This window comes from Sorex araneus, chromosome X, assembly GCF_027595985.1.
Source record: "Sorex araneus isolate mSorAra2 chromosome X, mSorAra2.pri, whole genome shotgun sequence".
NCBI lineage: Eukaryota > Metazoa > Chordata > Mammalia > Eulipotyphla > Soricidae > Sorex > Sorex araneus.
In genome coordinates, this window is record NC_073313.1 from 93,830,931 (window position 1) to 93,855,478 (window position 24,548).

The 24,548-nt window shown below is 35.5% G+C and overlaps 1 protein-coding gene across 9 annotated transcripts in view; it reads right to left on the reverse strand.

The window, feature by feature from the left end:
• Positions 1 to 24,548, reverse strand: part of STAG2 (stromal antigen 2) — a 156,890-nt gene that overhangs the window by 20,186 nt on the left and 112,156 nt on the right. For 7 of the 9 annotated variants that reach the window (XM_055121436.1, XM_055121429.1, XM_055121433.1 and 4 more), the window contains exons 17-26: positions 23,378 to 23,470; positions 22,360 to 22,449; positions 21,620 to 21,823; positions 19,712 to 19,782; positions 19,324 to 19,411; positions 19,153 to 19,233; positions 15,032 to 15,124; positions 11,692 to 11,866; positions 3,913 to 4,064; positions 1,523 to 1,624 (exon numbers count right to left, since the gene is read on the reverse strand). In XM_055121436.1, the coding sequence (XP_054977411.1) occupies positions 1,523 to 1,624; positions 3,913 to 4,064; positions 11,692 to 11,866; positions 15,032 to 15,124; positions 19,153 to 19,233; positions 19,324 to 19,411; positions 19,712 to 19,782; positions 21,620 to 21,823; positions 22,360 to 22,449; positions 23,378 to 23,470 (1,149 nt within the window). The remainder of the gene's footprint in view (positions 1 to 1,522; positions 1,625 to 3,912; positions 4,065 to 11,691; positions 11,867 to 15,031; positions 15,125 to 19,152; positions 19,234 to 19,323; positions 19,412 to 19,711; positions 19,783 to 21,619; positions 21,824 to 22,359; positions 22,450 to 23,377; positions 23,471 to 24,548) is intronic. The other 2 variants (XM_055121437.1, XM_055121435.1) reach the window with 1 other exon arrangement.

Consider the following 24,548-nt stretch of genomic DNA (forward strand, 5'->3'; position numbering starts at 1 on the left):
TTAAAATGGCACATACAGGCCAGAGAGTACAGAAGGCTTAGTGCATGCTTTGTATGCAAAAGGCCTATGAGTGATCCCTGGCAATTCAACTGGTCCCCTCAATCACCACACTGCTATTATGCTTCCATTATCCCCCCATGTTTTTCTTTTCTTTTGTTAACTGAATCTTTTTTTAATAGTGTATGTGTAAATGTGTGTGTGTGTGTGTGTGTGTGTGTGTGTGTATATATATATATATATATGTATCAATTACTACCAGCATGTTTCTAGTGCCATTTCTAGTGCCATGACTAACACTATCCCCCTTCCATTCTACCAACCTTCTAACCTCTTCCTAATCAGTTACAAAGTTGTTCACGATTGGGCTTCAGTCATAAAATACTCTTCCCTTTACTATTGTACATTTCCCCTACCACTGTCCCCAATTTCCCTTCTACCCTACTGCCTGCCACTGGTGATTATTTTTCAAATCAGATATAAAGATATGAACAATTTTAAAGGGATGCTACACTATAATCTGTTTTATTTTATTCTCCAACTATGTATCATGGATATTTTTAATATTAATGAATACAGACTTAAACTTTAAGTGCTACATCATGACCATTATAGAAATGTACTACACAATATAGTCAACAAATATCCAACTGAGGGACATCTGGTTCATTTTCTAGATTCTTGTTATTATAAAAATTGTCATGTACATGGACCAGCGGGACGCTGGTGGTATCTCGAGCCGGAGCCGATATCAGCGCAAGAGCTTTGGTTCCAGAAACTGCTTCCAGACACTCTACTAGACTATCAACTAAGCCAGAGCCCCACGCCGGCTGATGACGGGAAATAACCATCCTCTTCGGTTTTTTTTTCCCTTTGTCAGACAGTGTGGCGATTACTAAACAGGCGTGAACTCGGTGGCGCGGGGCAAGGGGGAAAAAGAAAAACTATGTAACAAACAGCGGGACTTAATATCTCTATATTCTTAGCAATGGAGAACTATCAAATGCCTCCTTGGCAATAGGACTGCTTTTCTTTTTTGGGGGAAACCCCAACAACGGTAGTGAGTTGTGTGTTGAAACATGGAATGTAATCGAAATAAGGCGTAAACGAAGTGAAACATATCATGTGCAAGGGTTGGGACTGGGGAGGTGGGAGGGGGCGGCAGGTATACTGGGGGGGTTGGTGATGGAAGATGGGCACTGGTGAAGTGAAGGGTGTTTGAGAACTGTATAACCGACATAATCCTGAGAACTATGTAACCCTCCACATGGTGATTCAATAAAATTTAAAAAAAAAAAATCTCACTATTATAATGGAACTAGTGAAATTATAACTACTTTCATAAACCACCTACTATTATATTTCTATTAACAAGTCTCACAATGGAGACGTTACTGATACCTGCGCAAGCATCGATGAGAAACGGGATGACAGTGATATTCTTTGCCGATCCTTTACTATAATGTTGAAAACTACTGGGTGCTAAATACGTTAGCCAAAGCTGGTACTCTTTTCAATGTCTTACCTGTTGCAAACTGAGAATAAGGGTCTTTGCACACTGAATTTTGTCTATCTGCCTTGTTTTACTCATTGTTTCTTTGATGATATCGCCATAATCATTATAATACTAGAAAAGAAAGCACACAAATTAAAACTTCTGGACAGTAGGATTAATTTTAGATTACTCAATTAAACATGATACAAAAACTGTGTAAGTAAAATTATGCCTTGAATAACATATAAGACAAACGCCCTACCCGCTGTGCTATGGCCGACCCGGGTTTTATTCCCAGCAAGCTACAAACAGTATCCCGCCCACACAGCAGAGCCTGGCAAGCTCCCCGTGGCATATACAATAGGCCAAAAACAGTAGCAACAAGTCTCACAATGGAGACGTTACTGGTGCCCGCTGAAGCAAATAGATGAACAACAAGACAACAGTGCTACAGAATAACATATAAAGTGCTAAACTTGATTATTGCTAATCACATAATCCCTGCTTCAATGAATTAAAAAAATATCTGTTGGATTGAACAAAAGCTCAATTGCCTGGGGTACATCTTTAGCCTGGGTTCAAATCCTAGCATAACATGGTCCCTTGAGCATCAAACCAGAAGTATCCCTGATAACTAGTGGCCCCAAACTATAAATATGAAACAGTTAAAATATGTCACATTAAGCTCCAAAATAGGTTGGTTGTATGAAGGGTTGAGATAAATGGCTCAGCATTCAAGGTACATAATTTGACTTGAGTTCAAACCCTATCTCCACATGCACCACCTGCAAAGCACCAATCAGGTGTGGCTGTGGTGGTCCCCAGCATGGCACCAATGTGCCCAGATGGCTGGGTATCTCCAGGAGTGGTTCAAAGAGCACTGACTGGAAGTCACTCCTTCCCAGGAATGTCTGGAGTAAAACAGCAATTTGGTTATAAAGATTTTCAGAAATAACAAAGGATAAAAATAAGGTTTTGTGCTCTTCGCATATCCAGACAAAAAATGGTTACTTTCATAACTATTTAAGCTATAGGAATGCAGTTTATGTGCAGCTAGTAATGTTATTAAAATCTGGCTTAATGAAACTGTTTAATTTTAAAAAGTTGTGTATGACATTTACTTTATACTCCATACCTCAAAGGTTTTTCTAACTTAAGATCTTGTTTCAAAATACAAACATAACTATCAAAGGCTACAGAATAATAATGCCCTGTTACTTATAAATTTTGTCTATGATATACAAATGTAAAAAGTTTAAATTCTGAAAATCATTTAACTAAGACTGTTTGATAAAGGAACAATTATGGTGCAAAATAAAATTCTCTTAAATGGTGCTAGAATATCAGCATGTAGTAAAATACTCCAGAGAGTATTGATTTATTTAACTAAATAAACTTACTGCAAACTTTTAAAAAGCAAAGTTTTTTAAAAATATTTTTATTTGGGGCTGGAGACATAGCACAATGGGTAGGTAGGGCGTTTGCCTTGCATGCGGCTGACCCGGAGTTCAATTCCCAGCATCACATATGGTCCCCTGAGCACCACCGGGGTAATTCCTGAGTCAAGAGAATTCCTGAGTCAGGAGAATTCCTGAGTCAGAGTCAGGAGTAACCCCTGTGCATCGCCGGGTGTGACCCAGAAAGCAAAAATAAATAAATAAATTTATTTCATTAAGTTTTAATTAAAAAAAAATTTTAACAACTGTGTTACATATTTTATTCAATTATTATAATTTCCCTTCTGAACTACTAAAAAAGTTAGAGATCTTCATATTTATTAAAATTATGAATAAACTTACTGTCAATGAAAGAACCTTAAGTTATCACAGTGGTAAGATACACAGGTATTGAGTTACTCAAGGTAAAATACTATACCAAGCCAAATTTACCATTAATATCTTCTGTCTTCTAAATCAACACTACATCAAGCAGAAAAAGGATACTGCACTGTTAAACTAAATCACAAAAGGCAATCTCTAATAGTGATAATTAACCCTAAGACACGCTGCTTCTAATATTCCAAACTTAGATCAACTATAAAAAAAAGTCAATTAATGCAGGGGGGGTGGACGTGTGAAAAAATATTACTAAAAGTGTTAAATTTTCTTTTCTTTTTTTTTTTTTTTTTTTGCTTTTTGGGTCACACCCGGAGATGCATGGAGTACTCTTGGCTCTGCACTCAAGAATTACTCCTGGCGATGCTCCGGGGAACCATATGGGGATGCTGGGAATCGAACCCAGGTTGGCTGTGTGCAAGCAAACGCCCTACCCGCTGTGCTATTACTCCAGCCCCCAAAAGTGTTAAATTTTTTAAAAATTATTTTAGATTAGAAAAGTTACTACATTAAAAAATCAATGGCAACCAATCAATTACTTGTCTTTTAATAAAAATTTTTTGATTTCCACTTTTTCAACTTTACCTTCATATACTGCTTGAAGATATCTGCAGCTGTATTCATCTCCACCACAGTATATACAATTAGCTTACAAAATGCTGCAAGTAAATTTCTCCTCTTGTGTAGCGCTTCAATTTTACTGGCTTCATCCTCCTGTTGACCATCTAGGGGGAAAGCTACAAATATTAAACTAAGTGATTTTACTTCAGTCATATATCATTTAAAATTTGCAGAGTCAGTGAAACAGTACAACGGGTATGGTGCTTCCCTCACATGCAACTGACCCAGTTTTCATCCTTGGCACCCACTATGGTCCCCTGAGCCTATCAAAAGTGATCCTGAGAATGGCCAAATATGGCCCAAAACATTTTTTAAAATTATTTGAATGCCCTTGTTTTAGAAAATCTGAAAAATATAAAGGGGGAAGTACTTATATTAACACAAAAATTATAATCATTCTTAAGTACCTCAGTGAATGACCACTATATAAATTCCAAAGAATTTCTGTGAATTAGTAATCAGAATGTCACCTGGTAAACATGGAACAAGAGCAAGAGGATTTAATGAAATAAACTATGTTTAATGAGGGCTGGAGCGATAGCACAGCTGGTAGGGCATTTGCCTTGCACATGGCTGACCCAAGTTCAATTCCTCTGTCCCTCTCGGAGAGCCCCGCAAGCTACCGAGAATATCTCACCTGAAAGGCAGAGCCTGGCAAGATACCTGTGGCATATTCGATATGCCAAAAATAGTAACAAGGGAGCCGGAGCCGTAGCACAGCGGGTAGGGCGTTTGCCTTGCACGCGGCAGACCTGGGTTTGATTCCCGGCATCCCATATGGTCCCCCAACACCGCCAGGAGTAATTCCTGAGTGCAGAACCAGGAGTAACCCCTGAGGATCACTGGGTGTGACCCAAAACAAACAAACAAAAATAGTAACAAGTCTCACAATGGAGACGTTACTGGTACCCGCTCCAGCAAATAGATGAACAATGGGACCACAGTGCTACAGTGCTATATTTAATGAAGTCAGGGAAAAGTTACCTTTTTACACACAGCTAGCTTTTTGGGTTAGCAAATTTCATTTAATTAAGAACACTTTTATAGCAAATAAACTTACATATTCATCTCTTTCTCTAATAGATGTGGAGGTCGGCTGCCGGGGCTGAGACCCTTGGGGCGGGGAGGGCATCCCTGGTGGCATGGTTATGGGGGCCTCACTTTATGCTCCCTTCCAGAAGAAGCAGCCATGAGTTCTGGAGGGTGGCCGATGAGGGGCTGACAGCCCCTGCATCCAACCTCCTCTCTATATATAGTGGTGTTTTATATATATAGTGCTATTTATGTATGTTGTACCTCCAGTGTGTGTGTGTGTGTGTGTGTGTGTGTGTGTGTGTGTGTCCCTGTGTGTGTTTGTGTGTGCCTGATTCTCGGAGAGCCTGGGAAGCTACTGAGAGTATCCGGCCCACATGGCAGAGCCTGGCAAGCTCCCCATGGTGTATTCTATATGCCAAATACAGTAACAATAACAGGTCTCATTCCCCTGACCCTGAAAAGAGCTTCCAATCGTTGGGAAAAACGAGTAAGGAGAGGCTGCTAAAATCTCAGGGCTGGGACAAATGGAGATGTTACTGGCGTCCACTCAAGTAAATTGATGAGCAATACAGTGATTCATCTATTACTCTAATAGGACAGTTGACCAATGATAGATATAGATTCAGTCTGTTATTAAGACTCTTCAAGCTTGCACACAGTAACCAGAGAAAAACCTCTTATCCTTTGCCTTTTAAGAAGGATTCTATCCCATTCCCAACTCTGACTGAAGCATACTTCTTTTACACATACTGCATATATATACTCATTGAGACTGACACAGGAAACAATGCTTTTAGAGAATGTTTCTATTTTGATACATTAGGTGAGATCTTGACATTCTGGTATCAAGGGGACAGACTAATTGATATATTTGTAATTTAAGAAGTTGCACAACACCTCGAAGTACTGCCAAATGTTTGTCTCTATAAAAAAGATGTAATGAAATTTTTAAGATAAAAAGCAATATATTTTGTTCTGGACTCTTTTTACGGCGGTGGGGGCCACATCCAGTGATATTCAGAGGTTATTCCTGGTTCTTTGCTCAGGAATCACTTCTTGTGGTGCTTGGGGAAACATATCGGGTTTGGGGGATTTAACCAGGGTCAACTACATGCAAGGCAAATTCCCTACCCGCTCTACTATTGCTCTGGCCCTAGATACATTTTATAAATTATTTTCTTAACCATCTTAGAGCACTCATTACAAAGTTGAGGTGTGTTAAGGAATGGTATAGCGAAATGTCTAAACCACAGATATAAAAATATCTCTTTAAGATCCACTACCTTAATAGAGAATACTACTCAGCTATAAAAAATTAAATCCTAGATGAAAATGGAGAATTAGTCATAATAAGCAGTGAGTCAGATGAAGGATGAAGATTGGTCGTATGTTGATCTAAGATGATTATTTTGTAAAAAGACCGTGTATTCAAGACACAACTGTGTCCAACTATTTATAGACACCAAATAGCTTTTGTGTTTTTACTTTATCCCTTGCTAGTATGACCGGATGTGGATTTATGTATAGCAAGTTTTAGTTTAAAAATAAATCTCAAATAAATGCTTCTTCATTTGAAGAGGGAAAAAGAGCATTGATTTTCTCTTCTTTATAATAAAAAAAGCTACCTTTCCTCTTATGGGTATTTAGGAAACTTACAGACAGGGTTATTTCCTTATTATTAACCTGAAACCATTCATAGATATAAATTACCATTACTAGTATGAGCTGACGGTGCTTCTAGATGTGAGTTTTTCTACCCAGTCACTAGATAAAGATGCAAAGCACCTCAACACTATAAAATGCTGCTCATGAGAAGAAAAAAATACAACTGCATTGAAAAATAACTTGGCAAAATATGATCAAGTATAAAATGTACACAGACCAACAATCTCATGCTTAGATATTGTCGAAAAAAGCAGACCCATATGTGCTCAGGGAGACAAAAGCAATCGTTAAAACAACTGATAAAGAAAAACTGGAAACAACTAAAAAACTGTATCCAATATGAAAATATATTGTGATTAACTCAAGAAGTTGAATGCCTGCTTCTAGTAAAGACAATGGTTGAAGAGGTCTCAATGCTTGGTCCAAGGCCCTACACTATCCAGTGCAATGACTTGCATGGCTTCTGATACTGTTGGCAGCACAATTATGACTTCTAGGTAGTAATGTAATTAAGTGTGCAAGAACTATGCTATATATCTGACTACCATATCCAAAATGTGTGACCACCAAGGTAGAATAACAACTAAGAGTGCAGATACCACAATCAAGTATGTGATATAAAAATGTTTTAGCAGCAGCAACAATAAAGGAAAAGAGAGTGGGGAAATATTAAGCAAAAAAGCAACGTACAGGGACAATAATGTGTGATACACACAACATATACACTAATTACTACTGAGTTATTAAGTAAACAAAATATTGATGTTTATGATGACAAAGATGGTACTTAAGATATACTAAGTGAAATAAAGACAGAAAAGAAAAAAGCCATGATTTTCCTTTCACATGGAATATAAATATACAAAGCAAAACAAAATAAAATTAAGAACTCTTAGATATAGAGGACAGACTGGTGGACCAGAGGAAAGGAGGGTTGGGATACAGGTAAAACCAGAAAAGCATATCAAATGTACAATGGTAGACAGAAACCCAAATTTTAGTACTGATTATGATGTACTATATACAGCATCAAATTATAATGCCATTAGTTATAAATTAATTTTCCAATAATATTTATTTTAAGAAATATGCAAAACGCTGTGTTCAGAATACCGTTTAAGTGAAAGCAACAGAAAATGAACTATACATCACTAAGAATTATGTATAAATGTTAGTAAAAAAAATTAAAATGCAAAGACATGGGACTGGGGCAATAGCACAGGGGGTAGAGCATTTCTTTTGCACACAATCAACCCAGGTTAGATTCCCAGCATCCCATATGGTCCCCCGAGCACCACCAGGAGTGATTTCTGAGTGCAGAGCCAGGAATAACCCCTGAGCATCACCAGGTGGGACCCAAAAAAAAAAAAGGCAAAGACATGACAAGGGTGAGTTTAAAGGTATAATGTACATGCTTTGTATGTAAGAGGACCAGGTTTGATGGTTTGATTCCCAGCACCATATGGTCCCCTGAGCACTGCCAGGAGCATCACTGAGCAACAGGCCAAGGAACATAGCTATAAACAAAACAATGAAAGCAACACGGTGAACATTAATTTAGAATAGTAGGTATTTCCATGAAAAGAGAGAGAACACCAGGATTAGGGAAGTATAAAAAAGAAAACTAAGTTTCTAACTATCCTTTATTACTTAAAACAAAAAATGAGGGGGGCTGGAGAAATAGTACAGAGGTTAAGGTGCTTGCCTAAATAAATAAATACATAAATAAATAAATGAATGAATAAATAAACAGATGTTAGATAGATAGATAGATAGATAGATAGATAGATAGATAGATAGATAGATAGATAGACAGACAGACAGATAGATAGATAAGGTGCTTGCCTTGCTTATAGCCAAACCTGGTTTGACCCCAGCACTGCAAGGTGCCCTGAACACAGGTTACAGTGACACCCAACCCACTGAACTGAGAGTAGCCCTAAGTAATGCTAAGTGTGCCCCAAATATGCAACCCCAACAAAAAAAGAAAAATGAATCAAAGACAGCAAAATGTGACATCTACTGAAGAAAATTATGAAAAAATGTCACATATTTTATGCTTCTGAATAAAACTAGAACATATCACTTATTTATTTAGTTAGTTAGGCTGAGGGGCCACACCACAAGGAATTAGTCCTGCCATGGTGTTGGAATCTAGACCTCCTGCAAACAAAATGTGTGCTCCAGTCCCTTGAGCAAACTCCCTGTACTAAGTTGTTTTATACTTCTTTGTATGTTTGGCTTTTATTATTATTTTTGTTTGGGGGCCAAACCCAGTGGTGCTCAGGGCATACTCCTGGCTCCGTGCTTAAGAATCATTCCTGGCGGTGCCCAGTGGCCTTATGGAGTGCTTGGAATCGAACCTGAGTTAGCTGCATACAGAATGAAATTGCTCCAACCTCAATATAATATTTATTTTCTTTGGATTTTTGGCCATACCCAGCTGTGTGCAGGACTTACTTCTGGCTCTGTGCTCAAGAATCACTCCTGGCAGGCTTGACGACCATATGGGATGCTGGAGATTGAACCTAGATGGCTGTATGCAAGGCAATCACCTTAAGCACTGTACTATAGTTCTGGCCCTAATACATTTTAAAGTGTACACTGCAAAATGAAAAAGGATAAGGAGGGAAGACTGACCATAATTTCAGGAACCTCCAAGAAATCTCAGAAGTACTTACAAACTTAGTTTCATTCAATTTTCCATGGTCTACATAAGTGTTTCTTTCTCAAAATAAGTCATAGATATAGAGCACTTCCACCCACCCCTTCCACAATGGGTGGCTAGAGCAATTATTTCAGGGAGGATGGCAGTAGCCTTTGGTATCGCTGGGGGACACTTTGTGTTTGTTCTTGTAAAAAGGCAGATTTGCAAAGGGGCATCTGAATGATTTTTTTTTCTGAAAAGGGAATGGCAAGCAAAATTAAATTTGGGGACAAAGATGTGTTATATGAACATAACGGAATACTAAGCAGTTGCAAAGATGAAATCATGGAATTTGCTGCAACCTGGTTAGAACTGGAAAGTATAGAGTGAAGTGAGCCAGAAGGACAAAGAGTGTGATCTCAATTATCAGTGGTATACAGAATAACTAGATGAGGAAGTATAAATGCAGTAAAGGAGAGGAGCCGTAAAGGATGGGTGCCTAGATCAGTCCTGACCCCAGAACAAAGGGAATAGTAAGAGAACTAAGAGAAGAGTAAGAGAAGGAAAGAAGTCAAAGGGAAGAAGAAATATCAAGGAAGAAATTAAGGAAGAGAAAGGGAACTAATAGGAAAACAGGGGCCAGGGTTATAACCTGATGTGGTAAAGAGATATAGCTAAGCTATCCAACACACAGACTCAACAACACTAAAAATGTGAGATCTAAGCTGCAACCAGTGAACTTTGAAATGTTCTTGCAAGGTGGCAGATGGGGTGGAGGAGGGGGTAACAGGGAGCATGGTAACACTGGTGGGAAGGAAGTTGACACTGGAAGTAGGACTGGTAGCTAAATATTGTTTATCTAAAACCCAATTATAAATAACTTTGTAAAACATAGTTCTAAAATAATTTATTTAAAAAATTAATTGGAAAAAAAGAAAAGGGAATGAGCCATGGGCCAAATTAAGTTTGGGAACCTCTGGTATAAATGAAGTAGCAGCAGTCCCCAATAAAAAGGTTATGTGCCCAAACCAAATTTTGTACTAGTTCTCAAAATGGAAATACAAAATTCGTAGAATTCTCACTTTTGGTGTCCATTTCAGATGTTCGTTTAGTTCACTGATGCTTCAATTCCTAAACTTTCTCTACATGACCACAATACTTTCTATATGTATCTACCTACTGACCAATGAATGTTAAATGAATGCTAAATATAAAAGTGTTCCACAAAAAAATGTGAAAATAAACAGAAATTAAGTAGGCTAGATAGTTAGCTTAAGAAGGTTCCCCAAATACCTCTGGAAGCACCGCTTAAAGCAAAAATTTATGAGTAGTCCTTGAGCACCACCAGGTGCTGGTCAAAAACTTAAAAGTGTGATTAAACTCAAAGTTAAATATGAAAAAATTTTAAGACTATAAACTTATTCATAATTTTGTTCTTAAGTTTTTAGTACTTGAGAACGAATCTCTTTATGTCAAATTATAAGGTATGTCTAGAATTTTGTGTATTTATGCTTATTTCAAATATATGTGTATTTAGTGTATATTTATATAACCTCATGTGTCAATTTACATGTGGTTGTATACAAAATGATGTTGCACTGTCTTCAAATTTAATTGAAATTAAAAGCAAAATCAGAAATAAGTGACCAAATATTACTTCTTTTTCAATGACTGGTTCAAGTTAGGCATCCCTGAATGCAATTAAGATGTCAAGATTAATGTAATGCCATGTGAGATAGGTTGAATTATTTCCCTGAAGACAGGGAAATACTACCCCAAACTTATACATAATGGTTTCTAATATTTTTAGCATTGAGAAATCATAGTTTAATGCCCAGACCAAAATGAATGTTATCAAAGTATTTAAGAACATCATATAAATATTAAATTTTTCTGAAATTACCTGAATACTATTAGCAATGATTAAGACAAAGAGGGAACAAGTAATAGCAGACATGTACTAGTTACTTTGCTCAGTCTAATTTGCAGTTGTGTTATACAAAATAGAAAATCAGGCTCAGTAAAGTGACAAACAAGTATCTGAGAAACCTAGCGCAGCTAAAATAGGTAAGTTTATGTATTCCAAAGCTAATGACATGGTATATAGATATATATTTTTACATATACAATATCTTTACAATGATAAATAAACATAATCTGTTGCAACAGTTTTAAAACAAAAAGGTTGGTGGGAAGGTGCAATGGTGGTATTGGAATATTGAACGCAACAAATTATAATGGACAACTTTGTAAATCAGTGTTTATATATGTACGGAGAAAATTTAATAGATTACAAATTAAATGGCACGTAGCGTTAAAGAATTTTTATACGTTGTGACTTAAATTTAACTTACAGTAGACACTCAGATTTAACTAAAAGAAAGCAATAAAATTACCTGCACTGTTACTATCATCATCCTGTTCAATGAAGACATGATCCAGAATGAAGCTGAGTAACTCAGATTGTAATGAAGAATCAGGAGTGTAAACTAATGGCTCTAACATGTCACGTCCTCCTGACATAATCTGATGGCTGAAGATCATTAAGATATCACATAGAATAGTGAAAGCCTATTAAAAAAGGAAAACATGCTATGAAACCAAGGTTCTTTCACCAGCTGCCAAGGGTAACTTCATATATTTAATACTCAAAAAATTCTATAGGACAATAAACATTAATGTCTGCATATTGTTTTTATAAAGGTAACATTTAGAAACATTAATTTTTAACAAAAAATTATCATTTTTATCAATGTAACACTGCCAAAACATGCAATCAGAATTCAACCTTAGATTGTCTGATTCTAAAATAGTATCGTTTGCACTATACACAAATGTCTTCTGAAATTTACATCCCGTTATTGTTGTTTTGGGGCCACAACCAGCTATGTTCAGAGTTTACTTCTGGCTCTGTATTCAGTAATCACTCCTGCAGGGGGCTGGGAGGATCATAAACAGTGCTAGGGATCGAACCTGAGTAAGGTGCATGCAGGTAAAGGCCATACCTCATTGTACTCTCTCCAACCTCAAATAGGAAATATTTTTAAACTTGAAAGAAAAAAATAGCATGATGTATCCCAAGACCTTTTAATGGTACTTTTAAGGCATTCTCAATGTTAGTATATATAGTATTATTAAACAGAAATAAATGAAGCCAAGTATAGGCCTGCTGGCTAATCACCAGGCAAGCCTGACAGAATCACAATAAACATGACTGAAATGGCATCACATGGAGATTACTAAAATTTGTCTTAAGAGTTTCTAAGTGAGTCAAACACAGCTAAATTAGTCAGAAGGTAACTGGAATAAGCTAATTATCTGTTGTGAAAGGGTAATAAAAATAGAATTTTAGGGTCACAAAGTTAACAGGAAATTACATTTAAAGGAAGATTACTGGTAGAAAGACTATAAAGCAAATCTTATAATCTTTAATAAAATAATAGTTTTACTCTTTTAGAACCACACATTTTCTTCCTTTTTATCTTATGTTTTTACCCCTCCTCTCATTTCTCCTTATTTTACTACCACAATAGCAATTTATATCTGTCAGGATATTTGAAATTACAGTTTTATAAAATAAGCAACAAAAATATGAAGTGATAATGGTGACTTTATTGTACTAGGTAAATTGCAAAAAAAAAAATTACAAAATAAGCAATAAAGATATAAAGTGATAGGGGCCAGAGAGAAAGTAGAGCAGGCTCAACATGCATGTGGCTGACCCTGCTTCAGTCTCCCATATCCCATGTGGTTTCCACAGCACTATCAGGAGTGATTCCTGAGGGCTGAACCAGGAGAAAAGCCCTAAGCACTGCCAGATGTGGCCCCCAAACAGAAAAAGATATAAAGTGATAATGGTGATGATAACTGACTTATCAAGTAAATTGGCAGACCAAATGAAGTGATTAAGACATAGTCCTAGGAGATGTTATGTAAACTGATACATAAACCATTTAATGACCAAAAAAATCACCAAGGCCTGATTATAAAATAACAGTAATACTAATACAGAAAAGTAAGCTGAATATCTTGTGGAATATGAAAATATGCAAAGTATAACTCGATATTTTATGTGCATCAAGTTCATTGAAAATCCCTATTCCAAAACTTTAAACTAAATTTAATATAAAAAGATGTATTCCTTTCATCTGAATTTTCTTGATAAAAACTTGAAAGGTTCTAGAACTCTGACTTTATAGTTCATAATTATATACTTCAAATTGGAGAGAATTCAGCAATATGATGATTACAACAATGTGTCACATATATTTGGAAAAGAAATAAAATTTGTTAGTCAGGTCATAGTCACTTATTTCTAAGTTATATGTGCCCAAGAAGACTAAACCCTGAACACAGAGCCAACAACAGAAAGCCCTAGCAACAACTAGGTGAGACCCCAAATCAAAGAATCAAAAAGGCAAAGAAAATCCTGATGTTACATTTCATTAAAATTAGTTTTAATGTTTTAAAATGAAAAAGGTTAGTAAAAGGTGGGGGGTTGACTAAGTACATAATTTCTTGGTAGCTTAAAGTAGTAAAAACACTCTAAAAATAGCCCTCAGGATGACAACTGGAGTAAGCTAAGTATCTATTGTGAAAGGGTAATAATACCTGAATAGAGATAGTATAAACAAGATGAAATGGTAAAAAACTTTGAAAGCAACACAATAATTTTTACTGTATGATTATTAATATATCTTATAAAATAATTGATTAGAAAAAAATTACCTTAGGAATATTTAAAACTCAAGTGTTCTATGGGACAGTGATTAACTCAGTGGCAGAATCCTGCTTACATTTATAGAGCCCTGGGTTTGTTCCCCAAAACCAGAACAATGAAATTACATGACATAAAATGAAAATAAAAAGTAAATATTCCTTAAAACTTAATCCTTAATTAGGAAACTAAAACTTAACAGGAGTTTGGTCCTGGAATCACAATTCATTTAACAGATGCAAAAACTATGCATAGCATAGTACAATGTACTAATAAATTTCTAGCATTAAAAAGTTGGCAGAATGGAATCACAAAGGCTATATAATGGGAAGGTAAAACTTTTAAAGCAGGTAAGCAACTAGAAATATTTATTTCACACTAAGCTCAAGTAGTGACTTAATCAAGGTAAGTAGGAATGTTTGATATTATTTTTGTATGACAGAACATTGTATTTCCTCGCTGAGACATAGCTATTGCTTTCAGGAATAAAATCTGTTATTTTATATATTTAATTTGCATAGGTGGGTAGACCACAAAGTATGTCATAAAAAACAACAAAGAATAACTGTAATACATGGGTTCTCCAAAGAATAAAAATAAATTCATTTATTATGTGCAGACCTAGTGTTGTAGTCTATTTTTAGAATAAACTCATACTGAGTATTTAAATCAACACACAAACTGAAAAATGTCATTTTTTTCCATTCAATGGTAAATATATTACACTTAGTTTACTTTTTGTTTTTTTCTCTTTAAAATTTTTTAAAGCACCATGATTTACATAGTTGTTTTAAACATACATTATTGCAGCACCAACTTTTTGAGCATGATACATATATATACACACATTTATAAGGACATATAAGATATATGGACATGGTGTGTGTGTATATAGATATACATATATATATATATATTATGGACTACTTTGTTCAAATTCCATATTAAGTTTTCTATAGTAGTTGACAACTTTTTAAAAAACTACTGCTTAGAAATGTTTACTACCTATAATTACTAACCTGTTCTTTAACAGTAGTATTCACATTGGTCAGGTAATGCTGACATATCTGACAGAACACCCTCATCTGTTTCTTTAGACGCAGTAAGTCCTCCTTGAAAAAAGATTGAACATGAACATTTTAAACACCCTATAAAATTAAGACATTTTCAATTATGCAAAATGTTATTTCATTTTTAACTATACTTGCCCAGTGGATAGGGCGTTTGCCTTGTACTCAGCCAAGCTGGGTTTGATTCCTTCGCCCCTCTCGGAGAGCCCGGCAAGCTACTGAGACTATCTCGCCCAGACAGCAGAGCCTGGCAAGCTGCCCGTGGCATATTCGATATGCTAAAAACTGTAACAACAAATCTCACAATGGAGACGTTACTGGTGCCTGCTCGAGCAAATCGATGAGCAATGGGATGACAGTGATACAGTGATACTTGCACAGAGAGTGACACAGTGATACTTGCACACGAATTTTTAAGTGTTCTTTACACACACAAAAAATTAAACCAATTTTCTTAAAAATCACAACACAAGGGGGGCTGGAGAGATAGCACAGCGGGTGGGGTGTTTGCCTTGCACGCGGCCGACCCGGGTTCAAATCCCAGCATCCCATATGGTCCCCTGAGCATGGCCAGGGGTAATTCCTGAGTGCAGAGCCAGGAATAACCCCTGTGCATCGCCAGGTGTGACCCAAAAAGCAAAAAAAAAAAAAAATCACAACACAAGATGGAAAGATAGCTCAGGCAGGTGAGTAGATGCTTTGCCTGGGGGATTTCAATCCTGGGCACCACGTGCTCCCCTGTGTACCGTCAGGAGTGGCACCAAACACAGAGCCAAGAACAGATCCCCTGAACACACAAGGTGTGACCAGAAAACAAAAACATAATGAAATACAGCTTTATAAACATCAGGTATCTTAATGGCCCTAAGTGGTCCTAAGTCCATTAAAATGAGAAAATTGTGTAGATCTATTATTGCAGAACGCTTAAAGAGCAAAGATTGATATTTAATGCTCACTTTTTAATTTGAAAGTTAGATAAATGATGAATGTAAGAAATCAACTGCTAAAAGGAAAAGTGACTTTGTCTTTTGTCGGTTCTTCATTTTGAAAACTGCGGGGAAAAGGCCCCCAAGCAATGGCTATGAGTCTAAGGCTACACTCCTGAAAATATTCTCTAAGATCATTGAACGCCAAGACTGGCTCAGCCATTTGGCGATTCCAGAAGGACACAAAGGACACAACCTGGTGCACAAGGGTCTCCAGTACTATATTTAGCAGTGATTCAAAGACCCAGTGGAGCCAGGGAAAGAACTAGTAGAGTCCCTGAACACGCAAGGTATGTGCATACAAACTATGACTCCAGTTCATGTTTTTTTTTCCATTTAAAGCATATTGCTTATATCTATATATAAATTCAGAATGGGAGCAAGAAACCAAAAAAATCCCTTTGTGGTATTACTCCCATTTAACAAATAACTCTAAAATGGCTAGTAAAATTTAGCCAAGCTTCAGCATAATTCTATATTCACTAACAATGATTTTAACCATCTTTCATGTATTAAGTTTATTTTTTTACTTTAAATTTTAACTCAATGCTTTAGACATAAATAAGCAATATTTGTTAACAGTCACTACTCCTACTTTAATTCTGATATTTAAATGAACTTCTTAAGAGTTTTTATCAAAAAAAAGGTATGCTTTGGGGGCCAGACATAGTTCAGTGTGAAGGGCACTAGCCTCCCAGGCAATTAATTCTGATTTGATGCCCAGCATCCTATATGGTCAGGCAAAGACTGGCAGAAGTGGTCTAAGCACAGAGCCCTGAGCAACAGTGGGTGTGACCCAGAGCACCAGTAGGTGAGGCCAAAATTTCAATCACTGTATGCTTTTTATTTTTAAATGATTTTTAATTGGAGTATATTTGTAATATATTACTAGTTTCAGGTAAACAACATAATGATTTAATATTTGCACATATTGTACAACTATCACAATAGATAAATTTAACATCCCTCCTCAGAAATATATTGTCTTAGGTTCTATTATCAAAGAGGACAATGGGGAGAGGTAGGCAGGCCTTGAGTCACACCCAACAGTGCTTAGGGAACCATGCACAACAGGATTGCAAACCTTTATTAAACCTGTATTTTCTTTACAGCCCCACAAAAGGATAATGTTTAACAATAAAGCATTGGTATTTAAAGAGGGGAGGCTAATACATTTGTAGCCATCATGGTATCCTCCTTTAAGCTCAAAGAAATCCTAAATTTTTTAAGTAACTTCGTGGTCTTTGCAAAACAAACTTAACATAAAAAATAGTATTTTGAGGAAATTTCTTTTTGAGGAAAACTATCCATGAAGTTTTTTATTATTCATATAAATGTACCCAAATAACTATGTACATCACTGTATCACTGTCATCCCACTGTTCATCGATTTGCTCAAGCAGGCGCCAGTAATGTCTCCATTCGTCCCTGTTGAGTGCTAGTGTAGCCCGATGGCATATTGGGGGCTCTTTCAGAATCAGGTGAATGAGGACTATCATTGTTACCGTTTTTGACATATCAAGTACGCCACAGGTAGCTTGCCAGGCACTGCTGTGTGGGCGGGAACTCTCGGTAGCTTGCCAGGCTCTCCGAGAGGGACGGAGGCTTTTGGGGCAGCCTCTAATAGCCTTTACAGTTGTTCCCAGTCTACCGAACATAAGCTTTTGGTAAACTGCCATGTTGTAAAGATCTGCACACTGACAAACATGCATGCATTGTGTGTTTGCGTATTTGGCAACAACCCATATGTTCATAAAATGGTAATTAAAATGATAAATCCACTATGGTGGAATATGTGAAATAAGAGGGAACTGCTGGTATTCATAACATGGACAGATCACAAATGTATTGTGTTAAGCAAAACAAGCTAGACTCGAAAAGCCACCTAACTTTAAGTCTTGTTTATAAGAATTTCTGGAAAAACTTAAGAACAGAAATAGATCAGCTGAAAGCATCTAAAGTGAAGGTAGGAACTGAGTAATAAGAAATAGTATTTTTTGTAACTAGGTGCTAGCAATGGTTACATTATACCTATTGTCAAAACAACATTACAAACAACAGAATTTATGTGTTCCATATAAATACTATATAGAATTCAAATGTAGAATGCTTTTATATAAAACATATATAATTTTATGTAATATTAATTCTATTTATTAATAGCATTTCTGCAATTATTAAATGAGCAAAATATTTTTAAAGCCTTTGATGTAGAAGAGGGGATAACAATAAGATTGTTATCTCAAATCCTTAGTTTTTTGTTTCTCTAATTTAACTAACTCAAAAGTGGACTGTTGGATAACATTGGGTTGTCCTTGCTCCTCCCTCCAAATAAATATTATTTGGAGTCAGTTAATTCCTATGTTACAAAGTATAGCATGAACTGTCTTCCTGTGTCTATACCAAAAAGACATTGCTAAATCATGCAAGTGACATAAAGGAAAGAGAAAAGCAATATAGGATTATTAGTGCTTGATGGAATTGGGAATCAGGGGCATTGTTGTGAGAGTATGCACATATCGTATAATATTTAAGATTCAAATTTACAAAAGGAAATTTACGTGTATTTTAATTATGAGTAACTTTTAAAAACTGTTAAGTAATGGCTGGCACATAATCCTCAGAGAACGTTACCATGATTTTTGAATGTCAGTAGAGAAATGCTTGGTTGAACAATGTGATCTAAAAACAACACTAGGACCTATGAAGATCTAGGGATAGTTTATTTGCAATCATTAATTTATATAATTGAATAGATATATCTAGTTGCTTCAAAGGATCTTAGTGATTATTTGGGACATTAATATTTATATATTACTTATGCATACACATATACTCAATGTTAGAGTGATAAAACCCATAAACTATACCAACTGAAAATGTGAACAATTTTTAATTTAAAATGAAATTGGAACAAAACATATTAAAGTTCTTTGAATATATATAAAACTACAAAAGTTGTTTTTTATATATATCAATATTCTAGATTAAAAAATAAGCCAGATGTTATTGAAATAATCCATCCTATTAAATGCATTCACTTGCTGAAAACTATGAATTATATTCAATTAAATAACCACAAACCTTTGTAGAGCTACTTTCAGTTATCTTAGCAAGTTGCCAAAGGATTACATAGTGAGTACACTGCAGTGCATGAATAACAATCTGTTAAAAAAATCAAGAAAAGACAGTTAAAATTAAGTCACAAGAATTAATTCACAAAGTTAAATGTGGAACTTGTAAATAAATTAAGACCTGCTCAGGCATGTCTCCATTTTCAATTCCGGTTTTCAAAAGTTTGTAATTACAAGCAAACAAATCCCACTTTGAAAGATCATGGGCACTGTAAAACAAAGAACAAATTAAACTACATTAACACATAAGTCTAATCACATTTGTTTTGGATTTGAGTATTAACAGAATGATGTCAAAGTAAATATAGCAAACTTTTTAGCATGTAGTCACAATAAAGTGTATTTTTATAAGTGTCTCAGTTGGAAACTTATCCATCATTCCCCATTTCAAAATATGACTATCAAACTTATTTCCCCCTGAAAAAATCTGATTGTATTATAATCTAAAAATAGGCGACTTGATTTTCTTGTCTACAATTTTAAGAAAAGAGAAACTTCATTCAACTTACTTATGAAAAGCAGTAATTCTCTTCAACGTTGACAATACCTGATACGCATCATCTTCATCAGGTTCTTCACCCTACATTAATTGTTATCATTAATAAATATCAAAGTGGACATTACTACACAGGTTTTATTTTCTTGAAAAGAATACCTAACAGAAAACACGTACAAACTTTGTCAATCAATGTCCAGATCTGGCTAAAGTGAAAACAATATGGCTGGAGTAGAGTTAACAGATTTAACTGTCACAAGTACATTACACTCAGGATAGAAAAAAAAATGACAATTTATCTTTTCCTTGTAACTAAATTTGGCAAAAAAGCTATGAAAACATCTTATCTCTAAAATTTTAGTAAATTCAGGGGTGCTTCAAAACTGACTTGTTTGAAACTCAAACTTTTCTACAAATTAAGCTAACTTAATCAGCTATTGCTTAACTTAAATTTGTGCTAATGACAATCATACCCAGCCAAATATATTACTATTAAAATTTGTAACAACGTGCTTGTTGTACATCAATATAGCTGCACAAATCTCAAATTAACAGAACACAGTAAATATGGCATGTGACACACAAACACACATTTGTTTGACACACAAACACATAGAGTAACATTAACTGTTAAACTAGATGACTGGAAATCACAAAATCCATATTTTGCAACATCAGTAACAAAAATGATAGGGAATAAAATAAATGAAATAATTTAAGATTTATGGTTTTACTTCATGCAATTAAGTATACAATTAAGTATACAGTTCTAGAAGAGGGGGAAAATCAAAATGAAAATGATTGTATTTGGTTGCCTTGCTAATCCTCATTGGAAAACCAATAGAACTTAGAAAACTCCTAAAGCAAAACTGACTAACTAGAATTTATTAAAGTTTTATACAGGGAAGGTAGAACCTCCATCCCATGGGCCATATAAAGTTTTCAAAACCATAAGGTCTGGCTGTGGTACATGAAGTGAAAAATATGTATGTATCTTGTTGTTTGCCTGTGCCCCATCTTCCTATATTGTATGGCCCATAGACGGTGTTAACAAGTAATTCAAGGTGCTGGAGCAATAGCAGTATTGCCTTGCATGAAGTCAACCCACGTTTGAATCCCAGCATCCCATATGGTCCCCTGAGCACCACCAGGGGTAATTCCTGAGTGCAGAGCCAGGAGTAACCCCTGTGCATCACCAGGTATGACCCAAGAAAAAACAAAGTAATTCAAGTGGTTATTGACAGAATAAAGGTTTCTCAAACTTTATAATTATCAAAAAGCACAACAGCTTTCTTTGCCATTGTACCCAAAATACAAGAAATAAGACAACCTATTTAATATAAATCTAAATGATCAGTCCGGCTCTCTTTTCCTATTTCATTAATACCCTTTCTCACTAAAAGTCTCTTAAATCAACTACCTAAACCCTGTTTTCTTTAAAGACAAATCTTTAAAATAATAAAAGTGAAGGCTAGGACTACAGTTAAGTGGGCTGGGCGTTTGCCTTGCAGACAGTCAACCGTGTTTAATCCCTGGCATCCCATGTGGTCCCCTAAGTACTGCCAGGAGTAATTCCTGAGTGCATAAGCCAGGAATAACAATCGCTGAGCACCACCGGGTAGGGCCCCAAAGTAAAAAAAAAAGGAACAAATAAATAAAATTTAAAAAGCGAACTAGTCTAAGATTCTTACCACCTTCTTATTTTGATGGAGAAGTAATAGTAACCTGATGAATTATAAAACACAAACATTGAACATTGTTTCAACATACTATTAAAGGGTACCACCAGGATTGGTGACTAATTTGGTTTATTGCACAAGAGGCCCAACTAACAATATCTCTAATAAATAAGTAAATAAACATATATATATGCACACATATATGTATTTGTATGCATATATGTACACACATATGAATATACCTCTTGCAGAAAATCTTCAAGAAGCCGGTTAAATTTATCTGCCAACTCATCTATGAGTTGACTTCTTGAAATGTCTACTCTGTTGAAGATTGTGAACTCTTCATTACAGAGTGCATGATAAGTTTTGGAACATGCTTCCAAAACATCTGTATCTGTGTGCTTCTCTACAATGTTCCGGATCTGTCGTAATAATGCATCCAGATGCTAGAAAATAAAAGTTATTAGCATTAAAACTAAACAAAATATTATTGGCATAAAGCAGCTACACAACTATAGGTTGACTCTTCAAATATAGTAACTCTACAACCAATAGTGCATACATTTTAAGGTATTCATCTAGTCTGAGTAAATAATTACACCAACACATCTAAGCTTATGTCCTCAACTTCAATGGGAATAACATGGGAATAACTTTACCTAATATAATTTTGGTGAGGCTATAAAAATATGACTTACAATTATCAACTAGAATATACCAAATGTATTAAGTGGATATCACTTTTGTTTTTTGTTACTATCTGTTACCATCCAATCTTAATGAATCAGTGATTAAATCACTGGCACGGCTATGGGCATAAATTAAATGGAAACATCATTAGCACCATTCTCTATATTCTTGAACATAGAAGATATAAGATACAGGTCATCTTTTATACTGAAAGCTATGCAATTATTAATATAAACAAACTATAACAATAAACAAACATTTCTTCACGGTTTATATACAACAAACACTGTACCTTTTCTAATCGTCCAGTGGTATATATTTCCAGATCAAAGTATTGAGGCAACTGCAGTAAGTTAGTCACTTTTTCTGCATCTATAGAGTACTTTAAAATAAAAAAAAATATGTCAAAAACATCACAATAACGGGAAGGAAATGATGTAATGATTATAAATGAATGGATACAGAGGGTATCATACTGAGTGAATCAGAAGGAGGACAGATATAGAATGACTGCATTCATTTCTGCTAATATATATATTAGCACACATACGTATTGACAGAGAAAGAGAGAGCAATATCCAGGGCAAGGGTAAATAGGGAGCAAGAAGACTGGTCAATGAATGGAAGCTTGTGGCATGATGTGTGTGGGGCACAGAACAGTTAGGATAGAGAAGGGATGAACATGACAATTATCATTTTGGACAAAAACTGAGTGTTGAAATGAGGTAAAGGGATATACCTGATAGCCTTTTATTATCTGTATTGCAAAACATAAGGCCCAAAAGGGGGAGGAGGAGAGAGAGGGGGAGGGGGAAAAGTGCCTGCTATGGAGGCAACGGAGATGGGGTGGGTAGGGAAACTGGGACCAATGGTGGTGGGAAATATACACTGGAGAAGGGATAGGTGTATTATGAGTAAACATTATATGACTGAAACCCAATCATGAACAAATGTGTGTATATCACTTTGATTCAATAAAAAATTAATAATGCAATGAATTTTTGAGTGTCATGAACAAATGTGTGTATATCACTTTGATTCAATAAAAAAATTAATAATGCAATGAATTTTTGAGTGTCATTTTAAAACTTAAGAGTACCTATGATCTCGTCATAAAATTCTGATATAGGGCCAGAGTAACAGTACAGAGGACAGGAAACTTGTGTTGCACGTGGCTAATCCAGGTGGACACCCAATATAGTCTCCCAATCTCAGACAGTTGTGAACACAGAGTCAAGATCACAGAGTCAAGATTAAACCCTGAGTACCAGCAGGCATGGTATAAATAAAAACCAAAAGTACAAACTTACTTTAGCTAATAACTGAGGAAGGGCCACAGCAAAAAGTTCAGTGATTTTTGTCCTGTCATCTAACTGGGTCTTCTTCTCCTTTGCTGTCAGCACCTAAAGCAATACAAAATATATATATAATATTTAGCAGGTAAACACCGCTAGGCTGTTCAAGGTTTAAGAGATATAAATTAAAAGCAATAATATTAGAAAATACGTAAGTAGATAAATCGAGCCTAACCCTGGATAAAAGGAGGCATAACAGGAAAAAGAAAGTAATTTAGGAAATAATGTAAAATTGAATTGAGTATCACACTTCAGTCTACTCTAAGCTGTGGTTATCAATTAAACATGCTACTATATGCAATTAAACAAAAAAAACTAAAAAAAAAACAAAATAAAATACAATGTAAGGTTCAGTGCTATCTGATTAGGTATCAGTTATAGAATCATGCATATGTAGGTGTGTCCTAGGTCACGATAAAAATTATTTCTATGCTTCATAGTCAAAAATGTTCAAAAATCTTTGGAACTATTAGCTTATAAGACAAACACATGTGAACTTTGCAATTAATGCATTAAAACCTAATCCAGGAATCAGGAATTTCTCTATTTTCATGAATATCTGACCAAGATGAACTCAGCAGTAGAGGACATGTTTCACTGTGCGTGAAATCCTAGTTTTAATCCCAGACAATGTATACCAAAACAAAACTGGATGGAAAGACAGTTCAAAGGGTTGACAGTATGCTTTGCATACAGGAAACCCAATATATACAGGTTTGATGCCCGGAGTTGCACCGTTCCCTCAATACTGTCAGGAATAATTCCAAACACAGCACTAAACTGGTAAGCATAACACTTTAATGTGGGGTTTTTTTCTAATTATTATTAAAAGAGAAAGGAATCTATACATAAAATAACCAAAAATTCACAAATTTGAATGATGTGCTTGGGCCAAAGAGCTAGTACATCAAGTAGGGCACTTGCCTTGCATGAGGCTGATCTGAATTTAATCCCTAGCATCCTATATACTCCCCCGGCACGGCCAGGAGAAATTCCTGAGTTCAGAGCCACAAGCAAGCCTTGAGCATCATAATGTGTGTCTCAAAAACAAAATAAATAAATAAATAATCATGAACTATATACAGTCTTAAAAGAAGGGATCAATAACAAGCCATCTTAAGGATCT